The sequence below is a fragment of the Fundulus heteroclitus genome, chromosome 18, assembly GCF_011125445.2.
Source record: "Fundulus heteroclitus isolate FHET01 chromosome 18, MU-UCD_Fhet_4.1, whole genome shotgun sequence".
Classification (NCBI taxonomy): domain Eukaryota; kingdom Metazoa; phylum Chordata; class Actinopteri; order Cyprinodontiformes; family Fundulidae; genus Fundulus; species Fundulus heteroclitus.
The window spans coordinates 20031475-20055271 of record NC_046378.1 but is presented as its reverse complement, the minus strand read 5'-3'; the positions used below and the strand labels follow the sequence as shown (position 1 = coordinate 20055271).

General features: G+C 39.3%; 1 protein-coding gene across 1 annotated transcript in view; it reads right to left on the bottom strand.

The window, feature by feature from the left end:
- Positions 1–3101: 3101 nt before the first annotated feature.
- LOC105930046 (multiple epidermal growth factor-like domains protein 6) overlaps positions 3102–23797 on the bottom strand; it is a 37545-nt gene continuing 16849 nt past the window's right edge. The window contains exons 26-49 of the mRNA XM_036150139.1: positions 22695–22913; positions 22407–22568; positions 19968–20108; positions 19074–19289; positions 16579–16757; positions 16204–16306; positions 15918–16076; positions 14559–14721; positions 14088–14191; positions 12367–12546; positions 12058–12279; positions 11711–11890; positions 11387–11578; positions 10916–11065; positions 10684–10787; positions 9865–10067; positions 7109–7329; positions 6834–6980; positions 6541–6705; positions 4312–4463; positions 4044–4212; positions 3861–3969; positions 3371–3507; positions 3102–3235 (exon numbers count right to left, since the gene is read on the bottom strand). Coding sequence (XP_036006032.1) covers positions 3102–3235; positions 3371–3507; positions 3861–3969; positions 4044–4212; positions 4312–4463; positions 6541–6705; positions 6834–6980; positions 7109–7329; positions 9865–10067; positions 10684–10787; positions 10916–11065; positions 11387–11578; positions 11711–11890; positions 12058–12279; positions 12367–12546; positions 14088–14191; positions 14559–14721; positions 15918–16076; positions 16204–16306; positions 16579–16757; positions 19074–19289; positions 19968–20108; positions 22407–22568; positions 22695–22913 — 3911 coding nt within the window. The remainder of the gene's footprint in view (positions 3236–3370; positions 3508–3860; positions 3970–4043; positions 4213–4311; positions 4464–6540; positions 6706–6833; positions 6981–7108; positions 7330–9864; positions 10068–10683; positions 10788–10915; positions 11066–11386; positions 11579–11710; positions 11891–12057; positions 12280–12366; positions 12547–14087; positions 14192–14558; positions 14722–15917; positions 16077–16203; positions 16307–16578; positions 16758–19073; positions 19290–19967; positions 20109–22406; positions 22569–22694; positions 22914–23797) is intronic.

Here is a 23797-nt window from a genome sequence, read left to right as displayed (position 1 = left end):
TTTATTTATGTTTTTCTCTCTCAGCGAAGGCAAACACTTTTCTTTCTCCTCTCCTCTCTCTTCTCCTTGCAGGCCAGCTACGGTTCTTGAATTTGCTGGTGGGACGGACAAGCAGTTGGAAGCTCAACTTTGGCAGAATGACCACAAATGTGACTGTTTGGAATCACTTTTTGAGAAGAACCAGTGAGACTTTAAGGCAGATAGAATAACAAGAGTCTGCCTGCCCAAAACAAATGCTGTTATCAGAATCTGGCTTTCCTATGTCAGCCTTGAAAGACCCTCCATCTATCCATCCATTTTCCAACACGCTTATCCCTTGTGGGGTCGCGAGGGGTGCAGGTGCCTATCTCCAGCTGTCAATGGCCAGAGGCGGGGTACACCCTCGACAGGTCACCAGTCTATAGGGTGTTTTCACTGACGTCACTGGCCAACTTCCGGTCCGCCATATTGGGTGGCACACTTCCTTATCTCTAGTTGTCTTACACGTATTATCGTATCGCGAATGGATAAGTACGCCAGCACGCTAGAGCGACCAGATAAGGACGTATATCTGAGGAAATGTTCCGTGATCGACCATATGGACCCGTATGCCCTCCACGGTGCCTTGTTTAGCCGTAATCCAGATGATTGGCCAAATGTAGAGCACGGCGACATAGTGCATTACCTGGTGTTCAGTGAAAACCCTCTGCACACTCTTGAGGAAATGAGAGCTTACAAGGATCTAGAGGCTCACAACCAGTTCACATCTGGTTATGTACATCAAGGAAATCGCCATCATACGTGGACGGGTGAGTTTTAATAAGATGGTAAAAATGTAAACAATCCGACGCAAATGTGTTGCGCGAAGGCGCTTGGCTGCAAGGCCGATCGACGCCGCTCGCGGCTTTAATTATTTAAGCAAAACAATGACCAGTGCAAAATTAAGTTGTATTTACCGTATTGGCGCCGGTAGGAGCTGCAGATCATAAAGCCAGCAAACAGTGGGAACACAGCAACTCGTTCAAAGGTAAGCTGCGTTCAGACGGGCTCTGGCCCATGCTAGTTTAGTAGCTGCTAACCGCCAGTGCTAACAACCACTCGCGCATGTAATGTACTTTTAACTTGCTGCTATGTGTTTCAAACGTTTAGAACACACTCTCATTGACATCGGGATACTGTGGAAAGTTATGTTCGGTCTTACAGCCGCGATCCAAGCGAGCCGACGATCTCTTTATCTCTGTAACTCGTTCAAAGGTAAGGTGCGCTCAGACAGGTTAGCACATGCTAACCGTTAGCGCTAACAACCACTCGCGAATGTAATGTACTTTTAACTAGCTGCTATGTGTTTCAAACGTTTAGAACACACTCTCATTGACATCGGGATACTGTGGAAAGTTATGATCGGTCGACTTACAACCGCGATCCAAGCGAGCCGATGACTCTTTGTTATCACTAACAGTTGTTCTCCGTGGTTGCGCCTCCAGGCAGGAAAGCGGTGGAAAATTAATCTGTTTCTATGTTTTTCCCATGGCGATCATGTGTTGCGCTGTTACAGCCCACAATACAGCAACGGTTTACCATGGTTGAAATCAAGTTAAGGTGAAATTAATCAAATTAAAACACGGCTGAGAGAGGGAGTACAGTATGCGGTAGTAATAGGCAGTAGAGGCGGCGGAGGCAGTCAACACGACAGCCGCGGAAAGTAATAAGTCATAACGCCCAAGCCCTATTATTAATATATTCTTCTTATATGTTTTAAATACTTAACAGTTAATTACCTGTGACAAAGTGAGCACCGCAGACTCTGGCGTATTCCAGCTTAACACCGTCCAAATCGGACCTGGATATCCGTGTCAGCCATAGGTGACGGCGTTGTTCAGACAGCTGTTTTTTTTTTTTCACACTGATTCACTATTACGGCTAGTAGGCGATAGAAAGAGCGTTGATCTCCACCTCCACGGGCCGTGCAACCAACCATTAAACACGTTTTTCCCATTGTTCACTTCCAATACTGCCTAAGGCGTCATACAATGCAGGTCAACGGTGCGAAACGACTGCCACCCAATATGGCGGACGCGCTGAGTAGTCACGTGAGCGTGACGTCAGCTGAAAACCCCCTATTGCAGGCCTTGAAAGGCCCACCATCTTAATTTCTCCTGGATGTTATGTAAACAAGACACTCTGTGACATCTGTGACATGGAACAGAGTGCTACTGAACTGCCTGATAACGTCATCACTATCAATGATTATGTCTGTGGGGGCTACTTGCCACAGTTCACAGACCTACACTAACACACACACACACACACACACACACACACACACACACACACACACACACACACACACACACACACACACACATGATTGCTGTGCTTTTTTCCTGTACTCTGCTTGCCTCCTATTTTAGTTGTAGTTCCAGAAAGATCAGAACAATGAAATTAAGTTGTAGCCTTAAGGATTTTGCTAATGTATGAATAGAAACAACTAAGCTTTAAATGTTAGTGATGAAGCTTGTTCCAGTGAAGCTAAATAAGTCTAGTCAAGGATTTACTTAACTTATCCATAACAATGAAACAAAATAAGTTATTCTAGTTGCAGCTTTAGAAAAGTTGGAAAAATTATTTTAGATCAGAAACCTCCCAATGATTTACCTAGTTTATTTCTTATTATGAATAGAAACAATTAAGTATTATGCTTACTGTATGTTTGTTAATGTATAAAGGAAGTCTAGTCAAGGTTTTTCTTAGCTTATTCCTTTAAAGTAATGTTTTTTTTCCTTATGTAATATTTCCCTCTGCAATGTTTATCTGTTCATGTACAGGACTTTGAATTGTCTTGTTACTGACAAGTGCTATATAAATAAACTTGCCTTGTCTTGCAGCTGCCAAGGTGCAAATATGGTTTCTCTACTAAACTCTCCCTCCCTTTTCAACTCAGGCAGACTGAGTATAAATGCCTACCACAACTGTCAGATTTTGTTTTTAAAAATTTGGAAAGCATGTTACATTTTCCTGCCACTTCAAAGTGTGGCATTACTTTCTGTTATTATAATATAATAACATTTGAGGGTGTAACCTAAGCAACTAGAAGGGGTGTGAATATTTTCACATCTGCGCCTTTACTTACCAGATTTGCACCAATACTGCGGCGGGCAGGGTAAGCAGTCCTTTACACTCACTGCCCTTGAGGAGCTCCTGACTGTATTTGCAGGACAAACGTGAGCCAGTTCTGTACCTTCGGGACAATAGAAACCTAGATAAAAAAAAAATTATTAATCTTTTTAAGATGTAGAAATGGACATTTCAAGAACCAAAACAAACTGAGCATTGTAGATACGTGGTTACTTTTTTGTTGATTTTTTTATTTTTTTTTATTGACGTTTAGTACCTGGTGGACATGGGCCTGCACACTGCACACCCCACTGACAAAGGGTCACGTTAGACACTGAGCCCTGGGGGGTGAAATCTGCACTCCCAGAGATGCACAGATATCCTGCAGCACAAACACCCTGGATCTTACCAACCCTATGGAAAGATGATTTGTAAACACACAAAACATTTGAAACCACTGAAATGTGTATTTAGATAAATAGAATACTAATACTGTTGTTGTCTTAATGCTTGTCATACATTATAAAAACAGTGCACGATACAGAATTTTTTAATTCAGTTAAACCTCTAAATGTGATGTAGCTTCCTGATGTTAACAAGTAAAATCAAAATGGAGGTCAGTGCTTGCCTTTGAGCAATTGTCAGTGTGCATAGGATGTGCATGTGTCAAATGGTGTGAGTGCAATGTAGTACAGTATGTAACAGTAAGACACGTGCAATGCTAGTTTTTGCATGCAAGCACCAGATGGAGGATATTTTCAGTGTACCTGCAGAACTTCCCTGGAGGGCAGGGCAAACACTCTTTCTCTTCTTGTAACCCACTCTGGTTTGAATGGGTGAATGTCCCATTGGGGCATGGCTGTGGCACCATTGTCCCTAAAGTAAATGTCACAGTAGTAAAGTAAAATAATAATTACAAACTGTCGCGAATAAAGCTTTCCATAGCTCACCTGCAGGGCAAAATGAATGTGGAGGACAGGGCCACGGGTCTCCCACTACAGCCTCCTCACAGAAGAATCCAGGTCGGCATGGGAAGCAGCTCTCTGACCCCGGGTTTGGCTGGTACGCTCCAGTTGGACACGGCAAGGCCATGGCAGATCCCTCGGGACAGAAGTGGCCCTGGAACAAAAATAAAAGGCATCCGCTGCAGTTCAAAAAACAGAAAAGAGAAGGAAAAAAAGGAAAAGTAACAATAGAAGCGTACATAAATAAACATACTTTGGGACAGAGGAAGGTGTATGGAGTGGTTGAGGAGAAGTCAAATGGACAATAAAAACCAGCGGAACATGGACCGCTAGGGATAGCCAGGCCCTCAGAAGAGCAGTAGTGACCAGCAGGACATGAAAAGCAGCTTTCCAAGGACACACCTCCTACAGTCAGAAAAAAAAAACTTGCTGTACCTAATGATGCAAAAGAGATTTCAAAACTGTCTTTGAAATGAAGATGGAAATTATGTAACTGAATTCATCACATTTTTTTTTTTACAATATTTTCATATAGTGCTTTTTGCAAGATTAAGTTTTTCAATATTTTGTCACATTCCAACCACAAATTCCACAGCCTTTTATCAGGCAGTTTTGCACATCCAGGGATGGAAATATTTGCCAATTCTTCTTGGCAAAACAGATCAAGCTCAATCGGATTTGATAGAGAGCATTTTCAAGTCTTGCTACAGAATCTCAAGGGGATTTAGGTCAAAACGTTGACTGATTTTGATCCAAGCATATCATTGTAGATCTAGCTTTTTTTTTCCTGCTGGAAGGTAAATTTAGGTCTGAGTCTCAAATCTTTTGCAGCCTCTTGTAGGTTTTCTTGCAGCATCACCTTGAAGTTAGCTCCATCTATCTACTCTGACTGACTCCCCTTTCCTTGTGGAATAATAGCATCCAAAACAAAATTATGCTACCACCACCATGTCTAAATAGGTTAATGGTGCGTTCAGGATGAAAAAACATAACTGTTTGTTTTTAAAGCTCTGGTTAAGGGTTTTTTGCTTTGTTCTTGATGCATATTCTGGGAAGCACTTTTTTCTTGCGTTGTGTGCAAAACTGGCAGAACGTTATAAAGACACCCTGGGGGTTGTACACTTTAGTTTTTGTGAAGTATGAAATGTCCTAGCAAGCAAAAACTTTGTTCTTGCATTTTCAAGAAAAAATACTATTTTCTCCTGTCTTGTGGAGCATATATCACAGCATATATACATGGTGTTTTTCATACTAGCCAAAAGGTTTCATTTTGGGTTCATTTGAAAAGAGCATATGCTTAATTTTTATTTCTGTTGAAAACAAATTTAAACAGGACTTCTTAAGACTTTCTTTCAGCAATGAATATATTTTTGTCACTCTCCCATCATCCCACTTGATCTGTGAATCTCTGCAGCTCCTCCAGAGTCACAGTGGGCCTTGTCAGGTCAGTCATTTTATGTGTACAGCGATCCCTGAACTGTTTGCTTCATTAGACAGACTTTGATGTCATTGAACTGCTTATTCACAATTGGAGCAAAAGTTTACATTTGAGCAAAAGGTCATTGTAAGGCTCTGAGTAAAAACATAAGACAAAAGAGAAAGATAAATAAAAATATTGTGACACACTGCCAGGAATGTAGCAGCAAGATGTTTTATATGTATAGAAAAGTTATGTGTATGACAATATGAGTAATGCAAATATATGTAGCAGTAGGATATATTGTGACAATGAACAGACCATATGATAATGCAGACAGTACAGTTACTCATTGATCTTGTAGCGTCAGTCAGCAATGTCAAGGATGGAGGGAAGTGCTGTCCCTCCGCTGTCCTCGCCACTCTCTCTACACATCTCGAGTCTGAGACATTGCAGGCCCCATGATGCCGTTTGATCACTAATGTTCTCTGACAAACATTTGATACCATAAAAGAAGAGCTGTATTTACACTGACATCAAATGAAATACACATGGATTGTTTTTAACGGAACTGCTAAAAGGAACTGGTTACTCTGGATTTTATTTGGAACATTGGTATTCAAAGTCAATCTTCAATGGCCAGTTTTCCTGTTTTCTCATGGTTTAGATGTTTGTTGGTTAACCACCTGAATCAAACCAATTAACAGGTAATGAGAAGGAATACCAGTCTTTTTCATCAACGCTGTTGGATCAGACACATCTAAAATATCCAGGGTATCAGCCCATGAGGACTGGAATTGTATAACTCTGATTTAGAGCTGCCTAATTAAAGATAGTTTAAAATCAATATATGCTTCACTTCATAGACTTTTAATCATCTATATACACAAAAAAATTAAAGCCTTGTATTACACTCATTATCTGAAGAGGAAGGCTCTGGTATAGTTCATGAAATCTTGTGTACAATCAAATTTGTGGTTTTAATGTGACAAAACGAGAAAAAGCCCCAGGTTAATAAATACTTTTGAAAGGCCCTTCAGATGGTGATGTAACAAAGAGATGTACCAGTTGCATTGCGAATACTCCCAGCAGGGCATGGAACTGGGTTGAGAGACCCTGCTGGACAATAGTGTCCAGCAGGACAGGGACCATTTCTCAGAAAGATCTCAGAGCTCTCAGGTGTTGGCGCTGTGGCTCCACCCTGGCAGAAGTAGCCCTGCAAACATGGACCTACACAGAACCCATCAGCACTTTTAGTTTATTCACTTCCAGCTAGTTGAATTAAGAGACCTGAACATGAGTACATTTCAGTGTGAAGGTGAAATAACATCAGTAAACATCTTAGTTTATGTTTTTACCTTGCGGAGTAGAGGCTCCATATGAGCTACAGTACACTCCAGGAGGACATGGCAAGCAGGCAGAAGGAGAATGAGCTCCTGTTTGGTTATTGAAAGTTCCTATAGGGCATGCCTCAGGCAGCACTGTCCCAGCGGGGCAAAAATGGCCTAAGAAATGACACAATTATATATTGTGAAGCAGGCGATAAAAGCTGGAAGCCTGAAACATATTACATCTGCACCGAATGAGTAAAGAATTTATACTGTTGATTCAAAACTTGTTTTCACATCCTCACCAGCTGAGCAGGTTGAGGGCTCTTGAGTCGCTGAAGAGGGACACATGGTTCCTCTCAGGCAGACGAGGCAGCGAGCTGCTCCGGGGGCAGGACTGTAAGTGCCAGCTTCACAGGGCACTTCGCTTGCTGCACCAACAGGACAGCTGTAGCCAGCAGGGCATGGGTAGCCATGGGACCCGTCGGACGGAGTGGGACTGGCACTTCCTCTCAAGCACACATACCTATAGGCGTAAACAATGAAAACAACCTTCGTTTCAAATAAAAGATTACATTATCGAAGCCAAGTAGACTGACAGTGAGGATGTGTCCCTCCAGTGTTTGGACACACATTTCAGTTAATTGTCATAACAATTATTTGTCTGGCTACAGTAAAACTATCTGGTTAAGCATTTTAACAAAGGAGTCTGAAACTGATTGTATTTATACAACTCAATAACTTTAATGAGGCTCACAAGCAATTTCAGGATGCAGCAAACCTGTGTCAGCAATTGATCGGGCGGAATAATGGGAATTTTTTAAAAATGTGGTATGGATTAAGCCACATTTGCTGTAAAACAAATTGCACATGAGGTACATGAAACCATCCTTATCAACATACCAACAATGAAAGTAAAGCCTAAAATTATTCATATGTCTTGTAGTTTAAGGTTTAAGATAAATTTGTAAATTTACCAACATGTCTCTATTGGCTGGAAGTGATTTTAACGGTTTGGTGTGGTCCAGCCATAGAGAAATCTGTGGAGAGAGCTACAGAATAGGGTGTCTATCAGGAGGCCTTTAAACCGCAAAAACTGTAGCCAAGAAAAGAAAATGGATAAATTGTCAAAATACCAGAGGAAACATGCAAAGATCTGGACAGCTATTATGAGAAGGATGTGTATGCTGTAATAGTAAAGGATTGTTCATTGATTTTTGAGGATTGAATAAAGGATTTTCAACATGACGTAAAAGCATATTTTTAAATAAATACATTGCATTGTTTGTCAATCTTAACAGTTTTCTCTATCCAAATAAGGCTTTTTGGTTGAATTAAATTAGTTTTCAGTCTCAATCTGCTTGGGGTATGCATAATTTGGGGCTCAACTCTTTGTGTTGGTATATTGGCTGGCTGGAAACAGGCATCGTTTACATTCCACCCTACAATTTATTCAAGGTTTGCTGGCCTTGCTTATTGAAATAGGGGCATAGATTTACAAATATATATTTCTCTTTGATGTGTTTATGACAGCTTCAAAACATATGATGACTGAACCACTAAAGACTTAAAAAACAGTGTCTCCCAAATGTTTTACATTGAAGACCAAAATCTCCAAATTGAAAGTACCATCTTTTTTTTATTTCCAACTTAAAAGGCTGAATAATGTTATTCTGAATTGTTTTGTTTTGCTCAACAGTAAATTAAACATAATATATTTTCATGAAACATGTTATGATTTAGGTTTTTGTTTGTTTTGCTTTGGACTTTCTGGGGTTTTCCTATCAGCCTGTCACCTCTCAGCAACCAGCCACTATCCAATCAGCTTAGTCTTCAGTCAATTAGCCCACATCAGCTACACCTGTTGCCACTAATTAGTCAACTCGGCCCACCTATGCACCTGTCTTCAAATACCTGCCTCAGCCATCTCATCCCTGCCAGAACATCTCTTCTCTTCTGATCTCATCTTGTCTTTTGTATTGTGCACTTCTTCTACCAGATCCTCTGTACTAAGCCATCTGAACTCTTCCAATAAAAGTTGCTTGTATCTGCGTGCTGCACAAGTCTGCCTGTTTCCCCATGAGTTCCAGCCACTTGTTTGGCCTATTCTGGTGGTTCCTCAGTCCACATTGTCTGTTCTGGTCTGTCACTACCTGCATCTTCTGGTCTCCTGCTCATCCCTGCCTGCCTGCACCATCAGCTATTACTCTTCTGCTTAGTCTGGTTCTGCTTGCCTGCCTAACCTGCCACTACTCCTCACAATAAAACCTTTTAAAAAACTTATTAACCATTACAAAGTAGTCCGATTTTTGTAGAAAAGAACAAGTTGTTGGAGATCCGAATATAGTCTTTTACTCTACTTTATCCTTCATAAAATAAAGGACAGAAAATAAATAACTTTCTGGGTTGAGTGTATTCTGTTTTGTTAGTTTATACATTTATTTTACTTTATTTCCCGCAACAACTTTCTTTAGCCAAGGTTAATGAATGGATGAACCCAACTCTGTTTTTTGAGAAAAAAAAGATGCTACTAGTCCTAAAGAAACAGGTTCTACTTAACATTTAAAAAGATAGAATATATGGAGGACCTGGGCTTGGCAATTTGAAGCATCAGCTTTCCTCTTCTTAGGTGCTGTTCAAGATTAAGCATTACCCAATAATGATATGGTTTGGAAGATAAACTCAACAAATAGAAACTCATCACACTGGAAAAAAAAAAAAAGAGAAAAGCCTCGCCTTCTTTACACAATTACACGTGACACATCTATAGCAATCTATGTAAAATCTACTTTCATTTCAAATGTTCTGAAATGGTCAGCAAACTATCCATGCTTAATACATGAGGGCTTATGTGATTTATAAATTATTGTTACCCAGTTTGTTACCCAACTTAAATTTTTGGCCATGCATTAGTGAAAATACTCAAGTGTTAAAGGAACTGCAACAAATACACTTAAAAATATTCTTAGAATGGTTTATTGAGCAGAAGTTTTAAAAACAAAATATTAATTTTAAGCAGAACTATTTATACATTTTGAAGAAGGAGGTCAGAACGTTTTACCCAGCATGACATGGCGAAGCGTTGGAGAGATCTGACATTGCAGGACTGTCACAATATAAACCAGGAGGGCAAGGTGGACATTCCTCTGCTGTTTTCAGTCCTTGGGAAATGGCAAGAGAGCCAACGGGGCAAGGGAGAGGCTGACCAGTGCCAGACGGACAATAATGCCCAGATGGACAAAGATAACCGTTGGTTGAATTACCCTGGGGGGAAAAAATGAATGTCAATTATTAATAATTGCAAAATTTGTTATTGTGTTAAACAGTTACCCATGTAAATACAGGACCTTATCCATTTGTTCTGTTTCTTGTGTACCATTATTTCAAGTGGTGCCAGTGGAGAATATTTTAATTAGTTTCAAACAACCTAAAAGGAAGGGTCAGCAACCTTTTAGATACAAAGAGACGTTATGATCTGCTCTCCTAGTTAATAAAATTCCACATTGAATATTATTTTCTATTATTTATAATATTTTCTAATGAACATGAAGAATTACATCTACATGTATCAAAATGCAAAAATATTCTGTCTTTGGTAGCATAAAGATAGAGCTACTAAAACCGTTTTTTCGGTATCAATTAAGGGCCAATGTGGAGTAGCAGAACAGCATCTTGCAGCTATGTAAACTATAAGTGTTATACATAATATAGATGATAAAAGAGTTAAACAGAAGAACCAACGTGCTCCTTTTTTGTGACAATAAATCAAATCAAATTACAGGAGACTAAGGACATTTTTAAATATATAACAGGGCTATATTTTGTATGAGACTCATGGTTCAGCATACGTAAAAGATTGTACAGCAACAGAAAAAAACACCTGATTCTCTGTGGAGTTTGGACTGGTTGATCCTGCAGGACAAAAAAATCCTTCCTGACACAGACCTGAGGGCTCTGACAGACCAAACCGAGAGCAAAACATTCCTGCAGAAACGAAACAGAAAAATATTAAAGTGCAAACCTTGCCATTATGGAGGCTGCATACAAGTACTTTTCAATAATGTATTGTAGTTTAAATTTTTTAAACAAAAAAAGATTGCAAAAAATCTAACCAGCAGGGCAGGGACTGCAAGCATCAGGACTGGAGGCTCCAAGCCGGCTCTGCACTGTCCCAGGTGGACAAGGGAACTCCTGTCCTAAAATCTGCCCTGCGGGACAGTAATGTCCAACGGGACACAGTACAGGCTGGAGGGTACCCTCAGCTGAGACACATAAGAAAAAAAAGAAAAGAAAATTCTACAACAATAAAGAACAATTTATCAGTGCTATTAGCTAAATCAAATACAGGTTGTGCAATGAATTCATATTTTTCTATCTTTCTCCCTAAAATAATCAGCTGCTTAACTAAATTCATCCCAGAAACATAATAAAGAGTAAGTTAATTTGGTGCTCCTGTAAAAAAGACAATATAATGACTGACTCCCTCAATATAACAACTCATTACTCAAAATAAAAGAGACAAACACTTTAGCCTACTGTCCTTTCTGCTGCAGATCATGTCAGGACAATCTGTTGATTCCCACCTTGACAGTAGTATCCAGGGATACATTTGGTGCAGTTGTCTTGATGAGGGTTGCCCATTTCAGAGCTAAATGTTCCTGCAGGACAAGCTAAGGGGGTCGGGGTTCCACTGGGGCAAAAGAAACCAGCTGGACATGGAGCCTGATCTGCTTTTGAGGAGCCCCAGTCACAATAAAACCCTGCCTGGCAATCACCTGGCAAGGTAAATCATTGTAAGAATAAGCTCATTGTTGGTTTACATTAATTCTGTTAATATCATTATCAACTTACAGCTGTTTGTTTATTTTATTTTTGTCCAAATGAGGTACATCTTTTATCCCACCTACCTGCTCTAACCCCTTTTTGGCAGAATAACCCAGGAGGGCAGAGAGATCCAGTCCTGTTGTCAGTTGGATTTGGCACCTTTGCACCAATCAGACACAGAAAACCAGCAGCACACGGTCCAGAGGGCTCAACCAAACCTTCGGACCCGCAGAACTGACCTGCCGGACACATTAAGCACTGACCTGCAGACAAAGAGGCCAGCAGCTGTGACTTCAGCAAAACAAGCTACCGGCCGCACTCCGAACCATCAGCATATGTTTTTGGTGTTAAAAGTGATGAGGTCAAAATCTTCCAAATCTTTATTGAATTTAATTACCAAAACAATACGAAAGGAAAATCGACTCTCTACCTGTAGAGATAAGACCCTGGCTGGAGCTGTAGGTTCCTTTAGGGCATGGAACGGGCTGATTGTCCAGACTGTCTCTGGGACAAATGTGCCCAGCTGGGCAGGGCAGAGGACTGGGGACGCCAAGAGAAGTCCCTCTGTTGGGAGTGGGACTCAGAGGCTGACAGTGGAATCCAGCAGGGCAGGGGATACACTCTTTTTGGCCAGGCGAATCCTGGAACCACCCTGAAAAAAGTATTATAAAAATGAACAAAACCTTAAAAAGATTAAGAATTTATAGCCCCTACAACGTGAGCTGAAGCCATGGATTACCAGGTGGACAGGCTTTACAGTCATCTTTGCCTTTGCTTCCAGGATTGTTCTGGTAAAAACCAGCTGGGCAGGGTGAAGGAACACTGGTGCCCAGGGGACAGTAGTGGCCTGCTGGACAAATGCCTGCAGATTCGCCTGATCTTGGAGAAGCAGACTGAGAACCCTCTAAGCAGTAGAAACCTGTAAGTAGAGACATTTTTATAAATGTTATCGTCCGTCATATAAAGTTGTGTTTTACAGCACCCTGTGGTGGGAGCTTGTTTGTACACCAGTTAAAGATGTCTCAAAAACCTTGAAAGGATTCATCTTTTATTGTTGTAATTATGTCACACTAAAACTAAGGAAAAAAGTCAGTCTTAAGTTAAGGTGGAAAAACAGTGGAAAACACCTAAAATTAAGATTTATTTTAATCTTTTAATCACTGGTGCTATATACTTAAGTGCAACCCTATTGATTTCAATACATTTTATATATTCAACAACCGTTTTTATTAATAGCTTTTACTATGCATTAAACCATCAGATATTTTAAAACATTTAAATTGGAAGTGGACCTTGATTTTTCATTTTTCAGGGGAATAATTATGATCGGGCACAGAGGTCTATTTTGCTTGGCCACTCTTTAAAAGGGGAAAGGCAAAACAAAACGGCATTCAAGTGAAGCAAATGTGTGTTGTGCTCCATAAAATGGCCATACGAAAATAGCAACTCAGAAAAGCTTGCTCATTTCTACAGTCAGAACAATGATTTTTTATTTTTTTTATTAAATGGATTAAAACTACTGGAATTCTGAGAAACAAGAACACAACTTTATCTTGCCACCAAGTACAATGAGCAGAAGGGTAAGAGAGGCAAACAAACATCCTCTACAGCTCCCTGTTAGAGAACAGTAGCAAAGAGTGTCATTTTAAGTCCGCCTACACTCTCCACATGCCAACCAGTTGCTTTAGTGAGGTTGCAGGAAAAAGCTTTTTTTTTTGGTCCAACCATGTACTTTAGTCAGATAAGACGGAGATTGCAATTTTTGAGTGTGGCGTCACACAAAGGATAAACGTGTGGAATCGCTCCCTCCCAGTCAAGGATCTGTGATGCTGTTGGCCTGTTTCTCTTCTGAACACCATGGTAACCTTTTTAGATTTCAAGACATCAAGACTTTAAAGTATAAGGAGACTTTTAATACAAATTTATACAATTCTACTAGAAAACTTTTAACAGTATAAGCACAACGGATATCAAACACAGAAAAATTTATCTGGACACAAATCAACCTTATTCCATGATTTTCTCTGTTTCTGAATCCTCTGAAAAAGATCAGCTGCAGAGAAAAGGAACAAAAGGACCAGAGGAATAGAGGAATGGTCAAAGCTCCAATGTTGTGAAATGTTAAAGCAGAAGACTAAGTACCCTCCTATTGACAAAAGGGGGCAGTACAAAGTAGGTAGGTAAGTTTATTTATATAGCACTTTTCAGTAACAAGACATTCAAAGTGCTGTATAAACAACATGGTCGGACAATAATTGTTAAGATGGGGATTTCGTTAAAAAAAAAAAAAAAAAAAAAAAACATTTTCCCGCTTAATTAATGTACTTCAATTAAAGGTTGGACCTTTTTACATGTTGCAGTGTGAGATTACACTGCTTCAATAAAAGATGCATTTATTCCAAGGGTTTTTAACACATCTTTACCAGAGGTGGAAATGAGTCTGGAGGACACCAAGTTTACCTGGGAGGCACGGCCCAGAGACTGACGAGAGACCAGGTTCTGAACAGTAAAAGCCAGGACTGCAGCTCTGACACTGAGAACTGTCTGTGAGTCCGATCTGTTCACTGGCACAGATATTTTAAGACACAGAGGTGGTTGGTAAGATCACACAGGGAAATTAATGTTGGTGCTTTTACTTATATGATCGTTATAATTAGAGTTCACACTCAAGATGAAAGTTAAATTAGAGTTCACACTCAAGATGAAAGTTAAATTAGAGTTCACAGTCATGATGAAAGTTAAATTACCTGGAAATACTAAAAACTTGTGAATACTTAAACTTAGTTAGAAAAAATCTTGGTTATCATATACTCAAAATGCCAATATCAATAAAGTTTGCCTCAGATCAAATTTTTCCAGTTAATATGATATGTGGCAAGGAAAGACATTCAAAGGTGTATCAAGTACAAAGAGATACAGCTGATTTTTCACCTGTATGTTCCTTTAGGGCACGGTTTTGGTACAAAAGTCCCCGTGGGACAGTAATGCCCAGCAGGGCATGGGAATCCTGTCAGACTGTCTGATGGCGAATGCTCAAAGGCTCCTTCAACACAAACGTACCCCTCAGCACAAAGCCCACTGGGGATACTCAGACCTGAAAGCACATTTCATTTCAAGTGTTTTATTGTTATACAGGAACAATACAGCGGCAAAACAAAACTGACTTAGTAGCACTTCATTTGAATTGTACAAGAGTGTTGTAATTTTAGACGGATTCATCGTGGGGATCAATTTCATATACATTTTTGGCTTTCAACAATGCATTTGAACCTCTCTTTTTCCAAGATGAAATGATGTTATAACATACAACAGCTGAGAGCTTTAAGAGCAATAATTATTTCAGAGCTGGTTGCAGCGTGGCCACACTCTTTAGCTAACCACTCTTTACATCAGAAGTGGTAATCAAATGGGTTTGTTTTCTAGCAGTTTTGCAGCTTTAAATACATAGATTAAAATGGAGTTGAGGTTCCAAAAGTTTAAAGTTTTATTCATTCTAAAACCATTTATAATGTTTTGTGCGGATCACTGTATTGTTGGAATAACTAGTATTGTCCCAGTTTCAACTTACTGGCCCAAAGTGTGACCAGTTTGTGTTCACTGATGATCAGAAACTGGATAATGCTGGAAGACTAGTACTATTGTCTACAATAAAGCAAGTTTTACATTGCAATGCATTGACAGGCTGTTGACCAAGGAAATGGCCCATCCTCCAAAATGTATACCTTCAAGTTTGACTAAAATTGTAGCTGCTCATGTTGACAAGGCAAAGACTTTCTGGAGAAAAGTTTCATTGTCAGTTGAGCTTATCAGGCCACAGCAGCCAGACATATGTGTGAAGGAGTTAAGGTGAGGCTTTCAAACCAAACATCCACGCTCATTAAAATGGTTTGTGCATTCATAAATCAGGCTGTCATAAAGCCTCTGGAATGGCCCAGACCTCAAGCTCATTTAACTTTGGTTGGATACCAACCAATGTCAGATGAGCTGTGTTATTTCTAATGGGAAGAGGGATCAAACTGCCTGTAGGCATCATATTGACCCTGTGTGGATAAGAAACAAAATCAATAATAAATTCAAACTTGTGCACCCAGTCCTTATTTTTAAAATGAATTGCAGTTGTATGTTGAATATTCATTTTACTGTTAAAGAGTAAGAGTTTGAATAAATAATTAAAAGGCAAAAACAACGTAACACTCATTCTGATGATGAGTGGCTGTAATCCTTGTAGTGGTCCTGTAGCTTTCTGCACTGTGTAATTCTCTTACACTTTGAGGAATGTCACCATATTACCTGCTCCTTTGCAGTACATGCCAGGGTCACATGGTGCGCACTGGGACTCCTCTGCAAGTCCTGACAAGTTTCCATAGGTCCCTGATGGACAAGGACGCTGATTTGCTGACGCAGTGGGGCAGTAATATCCTCTTTCACAGGGCAGTGGGTGACTCATTCCTGATGTGTTGATGCAGAATATCAAATTAAACACTTTGTTCCCATAAAAAGCTCTATTAATGAAGGCTATTCAAAATTCCTGTTCTCAATCGCTAAAAGCATAGTCACCGTGTAATTTATGACTTACCCTGATCTTGACAATAGAAGCCGGGGGGGCATGTTTCACAGGTCCCTTGGCCCTGTTTGTGCTGGTAGCTGCCAGAAGTGCAGGGCGTCTGTCTCACACTGCCCTGAAATGACAATTAAAATGATTTTATACATAAGACCTGCGTACAGTGCGTACCAGTACCTATCAACGGGCATAACGGCAGAGCAGCAATAAGAATAGAGACAAACACAGCACAAGGTGAAGATTGAGACAGTCCTCACCCAGTCGGAGACTTACTGCACCATATAGTATTGTGCATGTCATACCAGAAAACTCTTCTGTGAGGAAAGCTCATACAATATTCAGTAGTGATGACTGACAAGAGAGCTTGAGGACTAATGGAGCATGGCTGACCTTCTCACAATAATGTCCCAGTGAACAGACATGCAGTTGTGGTCTTTGAGAGCTCTGTCCTCCCGGACAATAGTAGCCGTCTGCACAGTAGCCACTTGGCTCAGTTCGCCCTCTCTGATCGCAGTAGTGACCTGGGGGACACGGCTGACATGTTTCCACTGTGGATCCACCGAGGGAACCTGGTGGTTAACACACGACAAACGTTACCAGGAGAAAAAAGGATTTATAGTCATAATTACCGTTGCTTGTCATTGCAACATACATTCAATGAAATTTCCCCCTCTGCATTTAAGCCATCCCTTAGGGACCAGTGAGATGCCACTGTGCTGCACCTTGGGAGGATTCTGGGGTTAAGGGTCTTGCTCAGGGACCCGGAGTGGCAGTCTGTAGGATTCAAACCAGGGAATTTGAATTCATTCCTGGAACCAAGCTCCCTGCTCTAACTACTAGGCAACTACTTAGACTTAGACAAATTTTATTGTCATTTTGTATGCACAGAGTGTATACAAAACGACAATGTAATGAGATTGCAGTTGGAATAAGATAACATTACAATATAAAGTGCAGCAGTGACAAGAATGTAACAATGCAGGAGAAAAACTTTTTTTTTTAAAGTGTCCAGAAGAATGTTCCACCACTATGGTGCAACAATAATGGTCCAAATCCAATATCCACAGGCTATACAGTAAGCACAAAGAAGAAGGCAGAGAACTAGTGAGTATCAGAACCACCACTGAAGATTAAAACATCCAAGCTCCAAGAATATATCAGGAAGATGGCCCCAAGGGATGAAGCGCTCAGTGAATGTCTCAGACAGTGAAAGTTGAAAGAAAAGGCATTGAAGGAACCATTGTGGGAAGAAAAACAACTGCATGGGATGTAGCACCGACAGAAGTGGCTGATATCACCAAATCTGACCAATGGCTACAGAGGGCTGGGCTGAAGGACAACACTGAAGCAGTGATCATGGCAGCACAGGAGCAGGCCTTGAGCACCAGAGCAATAGAGGCCCAGATCTACCATACCAGGAAAAATCTCACGTGCAGGCTATGCAAAGAGGCTCCAGAAACCATCCAGCATCTCACAGGAGGGTGCAAAATACTAGCAGGGAAGGAATACATGGATAGCCATAACCAAGTGGCTGGTACAGTGTACAGAAACATCTGTTCAGAACCATCTGGAGACCCCCAGGTCAAAATGGGAATCACCTCCCAAGGTGGTGGAGAATGACAGAGCTAAGATCCTGTGGGACTTCCAGATACAAACAGACAATATGGTAATGGCCAATCAACTGGACACTGTGATCATTTATAAGCAGCAGAGGGCAGGCATTTTTATCCATGTGGCCATCCCGAGTGATGGAAACATCAGGAAAAAAGAGCACAAGAAACTGGAGAAATACCAAGAAGTCAGGGAAGAACTAAAAAGAGCCTGAGACAACAGTAGTGTCTGTGGTCATCAGAGCCCTCGGGGCAGTAAACCCCAACTCTGGAGAAGTGGCTCCAACAGATCCCTGGAGAAACATCAGACATCCCAGTCCAGAAGAGCTCAATCTTAGGAACAGCTGAGATCCCTAAGAACCCTCCAGCTCCCAGGCCTCTGGTAGAAGACCCGAGCTTGAGAAAATGGGTGAGAGAGCAGTCACTATATATATATATATATATATATATATATATATATATATATATATATATATATATATATATATATATATATATAGATATATATATATATAGATATAGATATATATATATATAGATAGATAGATAGATAGATAGATAGATAGATAGATAGATAGATAGATAGATAGATAGATAGATAGATAGATAGATATTGTTAGTTTTTTGCTGACATGCATATACCCTGCCCACATTGAAGGGATGAGGAGTAATATGGAGTGCTGGTTATCTATTTTCAGATACTGTAGCAAAAAAAACAAAAAACAAATCCCGCTTCCCTTTGTGAGTTAAAATAATTAACGCATTAAAGTGGATAAAAATGTAATTTGAATGCAAAGTACAAAGTACCTGCATCCTCATCAGTTTCTAATTCATAGCCAGACAAAGAACCTACGGCACACAATAATAAGCTTCTAGTTGTCCGCCGTGAGACAAGAATATAATTACACGATTAAACCATTTTGTGACAACAATTATTCTTAAGCGCTCAAGGGAGGAGAAAAAAAATACTCCCATTTCCAGTTTCTATATTTTTCCACATCAGTGAGCCACAAAGACAGACATCCAACTCGTGTGATCAGTGGGAAAAACTGACGATGATAGCAGCAAGGAGGATTTGTTCCTGTTTATCTCAGCTCTGGTTTGTGTCTGAATACTCATTATTTCCGACTCAGAATGGACTAGGGATTACTGACTTGTTCAGAAATGGTTTGACAAGCAGTTTACTTTTGAGAATTATATTATGCTCCAAATTCTATCAAAACACATTTTATTGAATCAATTTAATTGTTTCAAATATATTCCAAAATGTCTCACTTTGAATGGTTCCTAGAGGGCAGGGAATGGGAAGTGGTGTTCCAACTGGGCAGTAGTGTCCAGGGGGACAGGGGTTGATGTAAGGGTCTGAGGACCCCCAGGGACAGTAATAACCAGCCATGCAGGGCCCCACCGGTGCTTCTAGACCAGTCTGGTTACAGTAAAAGCCAACATCACATAGCTTAGGGTAAGCGGATCCCAAAGGACAATAGAAACCTGAAAAACAGCAAGAACAGCTGTCAATTGAATTATTCAAGTGCTACAAAATGGGAAAACTCAGGAGGATAATCTTTTCTTTTTTCACACAAGCACTCCCCCTGAAGATGGATGTTTTCCTCAATGGTTTAAATATTTACACTCTTATTTTCCATCTTGCAGAGCTTCTTTGACATTTCAGAGGAACTAATTACTTTGTTGCAGGAATTCAAATTTCTTCTTTTATGAGCTGATATATGAGGCACTATTTATGGAGCTTTCATGCATATCACCACCAAGCCTCTTTTGAAGAGGGAGGTCACAATGTAGCATTCAGACTTTCAAATCTTTAAACAGGAGGACTTGAAGAGTGAGGAACATTCAATAGAGGAGGAAGCCTACTTTGCATAAGCATCATCGTCTTGTGCTGCTACGATCAAGTGACAGCAAAGATTGTTTCACTTCCTGCATCTATAGTAAAAATTTTAAAAATATATTCTCTTAGTACTTTTGTATTAAACTATATCATTACATTTGTTATTTTTCTTAAACGTATGAAGATACTCAAATAACAGACACACTGTTTAGCATGGAAATTGGTAATCAGTGATACAGCATGTGACAGCAATTACAGTGACATTTGTGGCCGAGCAGATAAAGTTATATTAGAGCGCATATTCACTGTCAGGATTTACTCACCCTTAGGACATACATCTCCTGTGTAGGTGGAACATGCATAATGTGGACTCTTGAGATGTTCTGCTGAGTGATTCACATTGTGATCAGAAGCTGCCTGTGGCACCGCAGCTACCTTCATCCCGGCGGCGTTTCTCCCTGCAGCTGAACACGGCAGACAAAAGATCAACATACTGCTTGTGTTTCATCTTTACCAGATAGATGGGGGACAAACGGAAACAGTGTCTATTTTTTAACATGCAAATATTGTATCTTTGGCCAAGATGAATGAGGTATTTCTAGGTCTACAGACCTAGAAATATCTCATGAGACTTGAGAGTATGAAACATAAGCAAATAACAATCAGCTTTTCCAGGGTTTTTAAGGGGAAATGGATTGCTTTCTTGATAAAAAAAACAAAAAAAAACTTTTCCAACAGGAATGAGTGGTTGCTGATTGGCAACAGGTGTGTTTGGCAAAATAAAACACAAATTTCTCTTCACCCACCATGAAGCCAGTCTGCCAGGAAAAAAAAAACTTTAACCCCAGGTTTATGAGCAACCAAAGTCTTGACTGTATTGAAAGAAAGAACCCAAGACCAAATGATTAGGCAGTTCAAGCATTTGGATACAACAAATAATACCAGTAAACTAATCAACCAGCTCAAGAAGACTATCACAGCTTTCTAGAATTCATGTAGTTTCATGAAAATGAACTGTTTTACTGTAGATTTTATTAATTTACTTCTACACCAAGGCAAGGCAAGGCAAGGCAAATTTATTTATATAGCACAATTCAGTACAGAGAGAATGCAAAGTGCTTTACATGATTAAAATATAGGAATAAAAGCAAGTAGGGATAGAATGAAGAAAAAAAACAGTCAAAAAGTCAGACCTCCATGAATAACTTTAATAATAAAAAAATCAGTAATCAGACTTTCTAAATGATTTTTTCAGTGTTCTATTGCCAAGTGATTGGCAGATTGTATTTGTGTGTTAACTTCTCTTTCAACATTTTGAAAGAGAAGATGGTCTTATGCTGTTTGAGTGGCATAGCAGTATCTCAGTGTTTTCAGAACTAGTCAGATAGCTTGATAATTATAGTGTATCTAAATACTCATCATTAAAACCCAGAATGGTTGTTTGTAGAGAGGTGAGTTTTAATTGCTTCCGCTACGTTTTACACAATCAATGAACGACTTGCTATTATTGAGTATTCTGGCGATGTTTTTTTGGGACAAAATGTAGTAGCGGTGCACACATGGCTGAACTGCCAGCAGAAATTATAATTTGTACTAAAATCCTGCCAGAGTTTTCACTTTTTTGAACAACAATTTGCTATTGTGGGTAATTACAGGCAGACTGAGCTTGGTACGGATTGCTTTCAAATCCAGGGGTACAGTGTCGGTCTGTTTTGTCTCAGGTAACATTTCTCTCCTCCTCCTCCTCCTCACTGGATCAATCTCTGCAGGAATTCTCCCTTTATAAACCTTCATTCAAGCTGAAGGCTGGAATTAATTTTTTTCATATTTCTCAGTTTCTATCCATCCAACCATTGTCTATACCCGCTTATCCTTAGAGGCTACAAAGGGACAACAGAAAAGGATATATATATATAGATATATATATATATATATATATATATATATATATATATATATAGATATATATATATATATATATATATATATAGGACCTGAGCTTATATATATAGCTTATATATATATATATATATATATATATATATATATATATATATATATATATATATATATATATATATATATATATATATATATATATATATATATATATATATATAGGACCTGAGCTTATATATATATATATATATATATATATACATAGATGTGTCACAGAATACTTGACAAAGGTTTTACCTCAGTGGTTTCAAATATATTCCTCTGAAATGTCAAAGATGTGCTGCTAGATGGTTTTACCAGGTCTGTTCTAAAATTGCCGGTCCTGATATGAGAAACCTTAATCTTGTCTTCAGAACAAGAGTGACTAAGAAAGCAACATCAATCCCTAATGATCCTCGGCGTCCTTTGTACACTCAATTTAGGCTCCTGCCATGAAGAAGGAGATTTATCTGGGAGCATAAAGCTAGATCTAACTGATACCTTAGTCCTTTTATTCCCTTAGCTGATATGTTTTTAAATCATCACTGATAAATAGTGCTACCTGGAGCTGATATTGTCCTATAAATATTGTTTTGTTTTAATGTCTTCATTTTTTTGGACAAGTCCTGTTTGTGTGTTTATTTTGTGGAGTCGGTTGCAAATAAATTACCCAACAAGTTGCTCAACTGAACAATTTTTTTTTTTCAATTAAATTCAATTCAAAGTGTTTTTTTTAAAGAGATGGGAACTTTTCTTTATTATTTTACAAAAACATTCATTGCATCACTTTAACATCAAGAAATATATACTAATACATGATTTACCAGAAAAGTTGGAGCAGGAGAGATTATGAATCCAGAAGACAGTGTCTATTTTCATCGAGTAAAGGTCCAGGATTTCCACAAGACAATTAAAAACAGATGAGTTGGCTCGCGGTGTGGGGCTATCAGCTCCTCCAGCGCAGAAGAAACCTGTATAACATAAACCTAACACAAAGAGCTATTTATTTAGAAGAGGTTGCATTGCATCATATAATTACAAAATAAGCCGAGTTGTTCCACACTTAGACTATATATGGACAGAATCAGAATTAAACAAGTGTCGCCCCCCACCTGAGGGTTGTGAGGCTCCGGGAGTTTGGCAGTACTTCCCTGGGGGACAAGGACGGCATTGGGAGAGGGATGAAGCTCCCGTGTCAGGAAGGAAACTGCCAACAGGACAGGGTTTGGGTGACCCACTTCCCTGAGGACAGAAGTGCCCCATGGGACACACATCACCATACGGCTGGGAGAGAGGTGAAGGCTCGGTGGACCCCTGGGAACAAAAATGCCCTGTGGACAATATGGACAAACATTCCCCTAAGGATTATTGAAATATTTACTATTTTACCAAAATGGCTTAAGGGTTTTGCAGGAAAAAAACAGACACATTTTGTAATATTAAGTCAAGTTTATCTCAACGTATTTTAAAATGATTGTGACTCAGATTCAGTTTATTTGCCTTTTGTGGTATAAAAAGAGAAGCTGCCTTTGTCTGTCCACCTTCTACATGTTTGCTGTTAAACCTAAAGTGTTGTATAATAAAAACTTCCAAATATGAATGTAAAGAATCAAGATAAGACAAAGATATAAAAGTTACTCAATTAGATTTTAGACCCGGCTAGTTGTAGGGATCATCCTGCTACTCTGGTATCTTGACATTTTTGTCAAACATTCACTTTTTTGTCGCAAGAAAATATTTTCTGCAGACAAGTTTTATTCTAAACATACTCATTTCCAAATTCTTCTGGCAAATATATTTCACATGGGGTCAGAGCTAGATCTGCAACTTCAAAGGTTTTTTTTATCTTCAAATTTTATTCAGTTTGTGCTCAGTTTTGGTGTGTTAAAAGTTGAGGTATCTGACTCCTTTTTGCCTCTTCTTTTTTTACATTTAGTGATCATATATTCTAGAATCTAATGTTTTACCACAAATATTTAATTATTGTAGCCAAAATAACCAAAATATGTTAAAAGACAAAAAAGAGATAAGAATCGAGCATTAGCAGAGCCTACCTTGTATGTTGCAAGTTTAGGACAAGCTATTAAGCTATTAAGCTGTAATTATTCTAATGACATGGTTGTAGAAGTTATGAATGATATTTTGACCAAATTATCCAATTAACTCTCACTTAAACATTAAATACTCCAACTATTCATGACATTAACTAGTCTCC